Genomic DNA, 10,293 nt, shown 5'->3' with positions numbered 1-10,293 from the left:
GCAGCGGCGACGGGGGCGCGGGACCGGGGGGGAGGGTTTAAAAAGGACGGGACGAGGTCGTGACCCAGAAGCGGTTGGTTGGCGGGATCGGGCGGCAGGAGCAGCAGCGGCGGGTGAGGGAGAGCGGGGCCCGGCCCGGGGGGAGGAGAGAGGAGAGAGGGGTGGAGGGAGGCGAGGGGAGAGGGGTGGAGGGAGGCCGGGTGAGAGGGGAGCCGGGCGCCGGGCCGAGGAGTTCCCGGGCCCGGGGGGGAGCCGACCGGCCGGTCGGTCTGACTCTCTCTACTGCGCAGCCGCAGAGACCCCCGGCCTCCCCCCGGGAGCGGCGGCGATGCCCCCTATCGGTCAGTGCGGGGTATCACGGGCTGGGCCCGGCTGTGCAGCCTCCCGCAGTCGGATAGTCAGGAGAGTTGGACATCTTTCAGCGATGAGCCCGAGGTGGGGAGGGGGTCTGCATGGGGAAAAAAAACATTCCCCCTCCCTGGTGTGTGGGGGGCATCTTTGCCACATCCTGAGCCCAGGTGGTACTGGGTCAGCCAGGCTGAGTTTTACCAACCAGCCTGGGAGGGGGGGGCGGTTTGGAGCGGGGGTGGGGTTAGGGTTTGGAGCGGAGCAGGGGGAGGGGGCAGTCCCTGGTGACAGTCCGGGTTTATTCCTGCTTTGCGCCCCTCGTGTGGGTTACCTGATTGTTTTGTTTACTGTCGTTCTCTGGATGTGGGTGATGCCTCGCCCTAGGGTGTTGATTCAGCAACACATTGCGTGACTACAGTCACTGCCAGCCCAGTCAGGGCGGCAGGTACCTTTCCCTGAAGCACATTCCTGAACCAGTTGGGCGTTTGTGCCAATCTGGCAGCTTTTCGTGGCTGTTTTTCCAGAGACGGACCATGAATTGCCAGATTTATTGAACGTGGTGAGATTTTCTGGCCCAGTCCCTTAAACTCTGGGCTGCTGTACCCGTGTTCCAGGTTTCAGCCGTGGCTCAGTGGGTAGCATTCTTGTCTCGAGTCAGAAGGTTGTGGGTTCCAGGGCCACGCCAGAGATATAATCGAGCCTGGCACTCCCACAGCAGTATTGAGGGAGCGCTGCACTGTCAGAGGTGCTGTCTTTCAGGTGAACGTAAAAGATCCCAAGACAATATTTTGAAGAGTGGGGGAGTTCTCTCCGGTGTCCTGGTCAATATTTATCCCTCAACCAACAGCACTAAAACAGATTATCTGATCATTATTACATTGTTGTTTGTGGGATCTTGCTATGTGCAAATTAGCTGCTTTGTTTCCTTCATTACAACAGTGACTGCACTTCAAAAAGTACTTCATTGGCTGTAAAGCACTTTGGGATGTCCTGAGGTTGTGAAAGGCGCTATATAAATGCAAGTTCTTTCTGTACGATCAATGGGGCATAAGGAGTTGGAGATGGATCATATAGTTTACCTTGCATCTTGGCCAGTATGTTTCCAGCCCAACGAGGGAGGAGGCATTGCTGGATCTGGTTCTAGGGAATGAGGCGGGCCAAGTGGAGCAGGTGGAGCAAGTGTCAGTGGGGGAGCATTTAGGGAACAGCGATCACAGTATCATAAGGTTTAGAATAGCTATGGAAAAGGACACGGACCACTCTAAAGTAAAAATACTCAATTGGAGGAGGGCCAATTTCAGTGGGATGAGAACAGACCTGGCCCGGGTAAATTGGAATCAAAGATTGGCAGGCAAAACTGTAATTGAACAGTGGGCGGCCTTTTAAGGAGGAGATGGTTTGGGTACAGTCTAGGTACATTCCCATGAGGCAGAAAGGCAGGGCAACTAAAGCCAGAGCTCCCTGGGTGACACAAGAGATAGAGAGTAAGATGAAATGGAAAAAAGGGGCGTATGACAGATGTCAGGTCGATAACACAAGTGAGAACCAGGCTGAATATAGAAAGTTCAGAGGGGAAGTGAAAAAGGAAATGAGGCAAAGGGAGAGTATGAGAATAGACTGGCGGCCAACATAAAAGAGAATCCAAAAGTCTTCTACAGGCATGGAAACGGGTAGTGAGAGGAGGGGTGGGACCGATTAGGGACCATAAAGGAGATCTACACATGGAGGCAGAGGGCCTGGCTGAGGTACTAAATGAGTACTTTGCATCTGTTTTTATCAAGGAAGAAGATGCTGTCCGGGTCTCAGAAAAGAAAGATAGAGTTGAGAGATTGGATGGGCTAAAAATTGATAGAGGTATTTGAAAAGCTAGCTGTATTAAAGTAGATAAGTCACCCGGTCCGGATGGGATGCATCCTAGGTTGCTGAGGGAAGTAAGGGTGGAAATTGCGGAGGTACTGGCCATAATCTTCCAAACATCCGTAGATACAGGGGTGGTGCCAGAGGACTGGAGAATTCCAAATGTTACCCCAAAAAAGGGTGTAAGGATAAACCCAGCAACTATAGACCAGTCAGTTTAACCTCAGTGGTGGGGAAACTTTTAGAAACGATAATCTGGGACAGAATTAACAGTCACTCGGATGAGGGTGGATTGATTAGGGAAAGCCAGCATGGATTTGTTAAAGGCAAACCGTATTTAACTAACCTGATAGTTTTTTTTTTGATGAGGTAATGGAGAGGGTAGATCAGGGCAATGCAGTTGATGTGGTGTATGTGGACTTTCAAAAGGTGTTTGGTAAAGTGCCACATGGTAGGAATCAAGATTGCGGCCCATGGAATAAAGGGGGCAGTAGCACCATGGATACAGAATTGGCTAAGAGACAGGAAACAGAGTAGTGGTGAACGGTTGTTTTTTGGACTGGGGAACAGTGATGTTCCCCAGAGGTCAGTGCTGGGACCACTGCTTTTCTTGATATATATTAATGACTTTGGTGTACAGGGCACAATTTCAAAATTTGCAGATGACACAAAACTTGGAAGGGTAGTGAACAGTGAGGAGGATAGTGATAGACATCGTCGCTGGGTCAAAATCCTGGAACTCCCTTCCTAACAGCACTGTGGGAGAACCGTCACCACACGGACTGCAGCGGTTCAAGAAGGCGGCTCACCACCACCTTCTCGAGGGCAATTAGGGATGGGCAATAAATGCCGGCCTCTCCAGCGACGCCCACATCCTGTGAACAAATAAAAAAAAATATAGACAGGCTGGTGACATGGGCGGACACGTGGCAGATGAAAATTAATGCAGAAAGATGCAAAGTGATACATTTTGGTAGGAAGAATGAGGAGAGGCAATATAAACTAAAGGGCACAACTCTAAAAGGGGTACAGGAACAGAGAGATCTGGGGGTATATGTGCATAAATCGTTGAAGGTGGCAGGGCAGATTGAGAAAGTGGTTAAAAAAGCATACGGGATCCTGGGCTTTATAAATAGAGGCATAGAGTACAAAATTATGGAAGTCATGATGAACCTTTATAAAACACTGGTTCGGCCACAACTGGAGTATTGTGTTCAGTTCTGGGCACCGCACTTTAGGAAAGATGTGAAGGCCTTAGAGAGGGTGCAGAAAAGATTTGCTAGAATTTCCAGGGATGAGGGACTTTAGTTACGTGGATAGACTGGAGAAGCTGGGGTTGTTCTCCTTGGAATAGAGACGGTTGCGAGGAGATTTGATCGAGGTGTTCAAAATCATGAAGGGTCGAGACAGAGTAGATAGAGAGAAACTGTTCCCATTGGCGGAAGGGACAAGGACCAGAGGGCGTAGATTTAAGGTGATTGGCAAAAGAACCAAAGGTGACATGAGGAAAAACTTTTTTACACAGCGAGTGGTTAGGATCTGGAATGCACTGCCCGAGGGGGTGGTGGAGGCAGATTCAATAATGACCTTCAAAAGGGAACTGGATAAGTACTTGAAAGGAAAAAAATAGCATGGCTACAGGGATCGGGCGGGGGAGTGGGACTAGCTGGATTGCTCTTGCATAGAGCTGGCACGGACTCGATGGGCCAAATGGTCTCCTTCCACGCTGTAACCTTTCAATGGTGAGCTGCGATTGGTCTTGGTCTCCTTACCCCTGATTGTGATTGATCGATCTCGGTCTTGAAAGCTCCAGTGCTCGTAATTTAACCCTCCAAGCCCCGCTGTTCTGATTTTCTGCGTGTGTTTGTTTTTTTTTTAAGTACACACAGCGGCACAATGACGACATCGCAGAAACACCGGGATTTCGTGGCAGAGCCCATGGGGGAGAAATCGGTCCGGTGCTTGGCGGGAATCGGAGAAGCCCTTGGCAGACGACTGGAAGACCAGGGGTTCGACAGGGTAGGTGATTGGCGCCCACAGCGTGGACAGCTAGGCCCTGGGTTCTGTCCCCGACCTGTGCTGAGAGCAGCCGTGTACAGAACACCGGCCCTCTCTGGCTCTGATTCTCCGTTTTGTAATTACACGCATCGTACAGCACAGAAATAGGCCATTCAGCCCAACAGGTCTATGCCCTGCACGAGTCTCCTCCCTCCCTACTTCATCTCACCCTATCAGCATATCCTTCTATTCCTTTCTCCCTCGTGTGTTTATCGAGCTTCCCCGTAAATGTATTTATTATTCGCCTCAACCACTCCTTGTGGGAGCGAGTTCCACATTCTCACCACTCTCTGGGTAAAGAAGTTTCTCCTGAATTCCTGATTGGGTTTATTAGTGAATTTATTATTTATTACTGTTAATTAAACTAAACTAAGGCAGTTGTGATCTGTTTCTACAGAACGTGGGCCCTTTCTGCTCTGAGTTTGCACATTTAACTCGCTGACTTATCAGTAGCTATTGGTGTGTAGATTCGGAGAAAACACCCCAGTGTTCTCAGCGGATCTCCATTTGTGTAGCTGGGGGGGTTGTCTATTAAGCCCTAACTCTACCACTAATGAGTGGGTAGCACTCTCTCGCCTCGGAGTCAGAAGGTCGTGGGTTCGAGCCCCCACTCCAGAGACTTCAGGCCGACACTCCCCAGTGCCAGTACTGAGGGAGCGCCGCACTGTCGGAGGTGCCGTCTTTCGGATGAGACGTTAAACCGAGGGCCCCGTCTGCCCCTCTCGGGTGGATGTTAAAGATCCCCCGGGCCGCTATTGGAAGAAGAGCAGGGGGGGAGTTCTCCCCGGGGTCCTGGGGCCGATATTTATCCTTCAACCAACACCTAAAAACAGATGATCTGGTCATGATCACACTGCTGTTTGTGGATCTGCTGTGTGCAAATTGGTGGCCATGTTTCCTACATCAGTGTCTACACTTCAGTAAAGTACTTCATTGTCTGTAAAGCGCTTTGGGACGTCCTGAGGTGGTGAAAGGCCCTGTGCGAATGGGCACTAGAAGTAATCTCTCATTAATTTCTCTTCAGGCGTACGTGGTGCTGGACAGTTTCTCGTCCTGAAGAAAAACGAGGACCTCTTCAAAGAGTGGCTGAAGGACACGTGCCAGGCCAACTCCAAGCAAAGCAGCGACTGCCATACCTGCCTGAGGAGTGGTGTGACGCCTTCCTGTAAACCAACCAACCAACCTGCCTGCCTGCGGTTCCCCTCCCGTTCCCTGCCCCCCTCCCCTCCTCCCCGTTGTACTTTTAGTGATCTTAAAATGAAGTGAAATTATCTCCAGCTTTTGAGATTCCACGGTTCACACCCGGGGAGAGCGTTTTCCCTCTCTGCTGAAATCGTATCAGTCGCCCGACTTGGCTGCTGAGATTAGTGAGTGTGGACTGATGGCAATGACGAAAGCGTCTCTGTTTCACCCAGCTGCTGCGTTGCAGGGAGGGGAGGGTGCAAGATACCGACCTCCCTTGTGGCATGAGTTGTTTTTAATCTCCTGCATTTCTCTCCTGCTACGGTTAAATCGAGCCTGTCTTTACTGACCCGGTGAGGTTTTTACTTTGCCGAATGCTAGACTGCTCGTTTGGGTTGGCGTCTCTCTCTCCCCCTCTGGCACCCCCCCCCCCCTCCTTTTGAAGCTCCCCTCAATCCGCTCATGGTAGTGTACACTGTTAAATACCCAACCGCATCCCCTCGAAGACCACTGCTCCTTTTTTTGCTGTGTGAAGTAATTTGCTGTTTTGAGTGGGAGAAAGTGAATCCAAGCTGAATTTTCTATGTAAACGTGAACCATTTTATTCAATCTTAACTTCAGGATTTCCGTCTGATCTGATTTCACTTGTACTTTTCACAGTGGTGAGATTCAGGGTCTCTCTGGAAACCTGTTATTAAATTTTATATAATAAAAAATAAATAAATCAAAGTGTTAATTGAATTCTCTTTTTTTTTCTCTCGTGTTTTCCTTTCTTTCCAGTGGCGGTGGCGCTGGCTGTGTGGTTTTTTTTCCCCTATCCATCCCTGGGAGGGCCCTGACACCATTTGCGGACTCAGCCACTCCTCTCCTCCCTCCACCCCCCTAACGAAGGTGAGATCTGCTGAATGGGGCTGGAACCTGGGCCCTCGGATCAGTACGTCTCTACGCACCAAAGGAGCACGTTTTTAACATTCCTTGTGTGTCTGCAGCTGCTAATGTGGCCTGTCCCTTTTAAAAGCCACGGGCAAGGAGTAGCAACCGGGTCATTGTAAGTGCTTGTAGATTCCTGGCTCCAGCTCAAAGGAAATCCGGCCTTGAAAGGCCATGGCCGTCGATTGTTGTGGGCCAGGCATGTGTTAGGTGCAGGTCTGTAACTGAGAGTCTGCCTTGGAAGTGCTCAGAGAGTCTGCTGTTTTATAGCACGTGTCGTGGATTATGCTGCCTGTCCCTTTAAGACCATAAGGTTACATTGCTGCGAATTCTGGCTGCGAGTGTTTGGGTCGGGTGGGGTGGGCGAGAGTCTAAGAATGAATCAGAGTAAGGTGCAGAAAGAGTTGAGAAGGGAAAGCATCTGTCAGAAGCAGCCTGAAGTTGCCTGTAAACCTATCCTGGGTTAACTGCTCATCTGCTGCTGCAACCCTCGTGCATTTACATTGCTCCTTACACGGCCTCAGCAAGTCCTTTCTCGAATGCAGTGCTCACCCCCCACCTCACATTCAACCAGGCGGGGACGGTCCCTTTTAATCACTGGCCTGAGGGTTGCGATCGTCTGCTCGCTGGCTCGATGCTAATGAGGCCCGCGACCCAATATCGGGGGCACCTGGGCCTCACCATTCAGGCCCCCCTCCCCAAACCCCACCCCCAGCGTGCTCAAAAATGGGTCTGCGCGAATCTCTAGGCTGCTGATTGTTGCCGAGAAGGGTGGGAAGTTTGGTGGTGAGATGGAGTGGGCCTGCGATGTATCCAGGGGGGAGTTATACCTGCACAAGGTGCGAGTTGTGCGCTAAATCAGAAAGCAAGGAGCTCCCGGACCCAGCGGTTACACTCCCGACATCTGCAATGGCTACGGGCCCAGCGGTCCTGGTATCGGACTGGGTGCTGTGTATATAGGTATGTATGTGGGTGGTGTGTAACTGTGTTGTATATGGGTGCAGTGTATATAGGTGCAATGTGTATAGGTATGTAAATGGGTGCTGTGTGTATGGGGCACTGTGAATGGATGCCGTGTATATAGGCGCTGTGTGTATATAGGCCCTGTATATGGGCGCTGTGTATATGGGTTCTGAGTACACTCCCTTTCACCCCCAGCCCGTGGCTATAAATCCAGCACAGGCCGATGGGCTGAAAACCTCCCTCAGGAGCAAACTACGCCTTTTCCCCACTGAGACCATGGTGGGGCCAAATGGAATGGGTTGACTGAGTGTTCTCAGGACACACTGCACCAAAACCAGCTGCCATCTGAGCAGCACCAACCTCCTCCCCCCACACACCACACAGGAGAGGTGGCCCGAGAGGTCACAATGGGCCCCTGTCACCCACTACCTGTGGTCAGTCCTGTGTAACCCTGACACCACAAAGGGTGACCTCACTGACTGCGGTCTGCACCTCACTGACCCCAGCCAGTGGTACAAAGTGGACTTCGATCATAAAGTGGAAAGGCCTGCAGCAGTTAGTGCGAGTCACTGGGAATCAGAGATGAATTTGCGATCGCCTGCAGTCACTGAATTCAATGCAGAGAAAGGTGAGAGGTCCTTCAAGGAGGGGAGAGCTGTTTTAGGTAGGAATCTTTTACATTGATCATATGCTCATCAAAATAAGGGAAGGAAGTCAGTGCACATCTTTCTCACTGTCTCTCTCAGTCTCTGTCTGTCTGTGTCTCTCTGTCTGTCTGTCTCTGAGTCTCTCATTCTCTCTCTCACTGTCTCTCAGTCTCTGTCTGTCTCTCCTCAGTCTCTGTCCTCTCTCTGTCTGTCTCAATCTCTGTCTGTCTCTGTCTCTCACTGTTTGTCTCTCTCTCTTAGTCTCTCTGGCTGTCTCTCTCACTGTCTCTGTCTCTCACTATCTCTCTCTCAGTCTCTCTCACTGTCTCTCAGTTTCTGTCTCTCTCACTGTCTGTGTCTCTCTCACGATCTCTTTCTCTCTATCTGACTCTCATTGTCTCTGTCTCTCTCACACTCAGTCTCTGTATCACTGTCTCTTTCTCTCTCAGTCTCTCGCTCACTCAGTCTCTCTCAATCTCTGTCTCTCTCTGTCTCTCAGTTTCTCTCACTGTCAGTCTCTTTCTGTTTCTCACTGTTTTTCTCTCTCTCTCTCTCTGACGGTCTACGTCTATCTGACTCACTGTCTCTCTCCCTCTCTCTGTCCGTCTCTCATGAGGGAGAAGGGAATAGAAGGATATGTTGATAGGGATAGATGAAGAGGGGTGGGAGGAGGCTCATGTGGAGCATAAACACCGGCATGGACCAGTTGGGCTGAATGGCCTGTTTCTGTGCTAAAGGGCAGGGGGGAGTGGGACTAATTGGATGGCTCTGTCAAAGAGCCGGCACAGGCAAGATGGGCCGAATGGCCTCCTTCTGTGCTGTCTGAGTCTATGACACACATCCTGGGCGTGGGATCGAAGGGCAGTGCTCGACCCCTGACCTCCGCTCGGCTGTTACTAACGGTGCCCCCCTCTCTCTCTCTCTCTCTCTGACAGTTCCACAGCGAGCACCCGTCTGCCCATCTCCACCACGTCGCAGAAGCACAAGAATTTCGTGGTGGAACCCATGAAGGAAAAGTCCGTGAAGGAGCTGGCGGGCATTGGCCTGGTCCTGGGGGGCCGGCTGGAGGAGAAGGGCTTCTGCAAGGTGAGAGCTCTGCCCCCGGGGTGGGGGGGTCACGGAAAGCTTCAGGGCGAGCCTTGACCTTCCTAATGCCCCACCGACCTGACAGACCTCATTCAGTCTTGCGGTGTGGGACAAGGCCGGCGTTTATTGCCCATCCCTGGTTGCCCCTTGAGAAGGTGGTGGTGAGCCGCCATCCTGAACCGCTGCAGTCCGTGTGGTGAAGGTTCTCCCCCCCCGTGCTGTTAGGCTCAGTGGCAGCACTTGCCTCTTGAGTCAGAAGGTCGTGGGTTCGATCCCCACTCGAGCACAAAATCCAGGCTGACTCTTCCAGCGCAGTACTGAGGAGTGCTGCACTGTCGGAGGCGCCGTCTTTCAGATGAGACGTTAAACCGAGGGCCCCGTCTGCCCCTCTCAGGTGAATGTAAAAGATCCCACGGCCACTATTGGAAGAAGAGCGGGGGGGGGGGAGTTCTCCCTGGCGTCCTGAGATCCCCCGGGGGCTGGACACTCAGATACCCTGACTGGGGACTGTGTGGCTCATTACCACACATTGCTGCCTTATAAATATATATAACACGTGTATGTAGGGGGTGTGCGCGGGGAGCATTAAGATGTGTGTGTGAGTACGGAATATCATAATGTCTTGTTTTGACTGGTCCCTTTTTAGGCCAAAGATGTCCTGGGCCAGTTCCTACTACTCAAGCAGGATAAAGCAGCCTTCAAGTGTTGGATGAGACAGGCGTGCTATGCAGGCAACAGACAATCAGAGGACTGTTACCGCTGCCTCAGGGAGTGGTGCGATGCCTTCCTCTAAACCCCACCCCACCCCCCTCCTCCCTCCTCCTCCCACCTCCTCCTTCCACCTCCTCCCACCACCCTCACCCCTTTAATTCACAGAGTAATAATCTCCTCCAGAAACCCCCCCCAGAATCCTTATTCACTATATATTGATCTTTGCAGCCCACTGTCACCAGGGTTGTCCAGATTTTATGCGTGTGTTAAAGCTGATTTATTAATAAAAGCACCACAAGGAATGACCGAGCCCGATGTGCCTTTATACCTGATGTCTCAGGGCCCACATTAAGGTCTTTCACATTCAATGTACCACCACACCACAAAAAAGGATATAGAGGCACTGGAGAAGATGCAAAAAAGATTTACAAGGATGGTACAGGGTTAGATACAGAGTAAAGCTCCCTCTACACTGTCCCATCAAACACTCCAGGGCAGGTACAGCACGGGA

At 51.4% G+C, this 10,293-nt stretch overlaps 2 protein-coding genes across 2 annotated transcripts; both read left to right on the top strand.

Moving 5' to 3' along the window:
- The first annotated feature begins 34 nt into the window (after positions 1–34).
- On the top strand, positions 35–5,520 carry LOC137319905 (barrier-to-autointegration factor A-like). Its single transcript, XM_067981801.1, is given in 5 exon segments — positions 35–113; positions 4,086–4,224; positions 5,288–5,297; positions 5,300–5,404; positions 5,407–5,520. Coding segments are annotated over 4 exon segments (264 nt in total). The 5' UTR covers positions 35–113; positions 4,086–4,101; the 3' UTR covers positions 5,433–5,520.
- Positions 5,521–8,872: 3,352 nt separating this feature from the next.
- Positions 8,873–9,921, top strand: LOC137319906 (barrier-to-autointegration factor B-like). The gene is made up of 2 exons (XM_067981802.1): positions 8,873–9,071; positions 9,718–9,921. The coding sequence occupies exons 1-2, from the start codon at positions 8,991–8,993 to the stop codon at positions 9,862–9,864; spliced, it is 228 nt and encodes a 75-aa protein (XP_067837903.1). The 5' UTR covers positions 8,873–8,990; the 3' UTR covers positions 9,865–9,921.
- The last annotated feature ends 372 nt before the right edge of the window (positions 9,922–10,293 follow it).

Source organism: Heptranchias perlo, unplaced genomic scaffold (assembly GCF_035084215.1).
Source record: "Heptranchias perlo isolate sHepPer1 unplaced genomic scaffold, sHepPer1.hap1 HAP1_SCAFFOLD_928, whole genome shotgun sequence".
NCBI classification, from domain to species: domain Eukaryota; kingdom Metazoa; phylum Chordata; class Chondrichthyes; order Hexanchiformes; family Hexanchidae; genus Heptranchias; species Heptranchias perlo.
The sequence above is the reverse complement of the archived record's forward strand: the minus strand, read 5'-3'. Positions and strand labels throughout refer to the sequence as shown.

Bases quoted from the DNA above. Each gene is read 5' to 3' on its own strand.
- LOC137319906 (XM_067981802.1), top strand. From the start codon at position 8,991: ATGAAGGAAAAGTCCGTGAAGGAGCTGGCGGGCATTGGCCTGGTCCTG. The intron at 9,072-9,717 runs GTGAGAGCTCTG...GTCCCTTTTTAG, and splicing joins AGGAGAAGGGCTTCTGCAAG to GCCAAAGATGTCCTGGGCCA.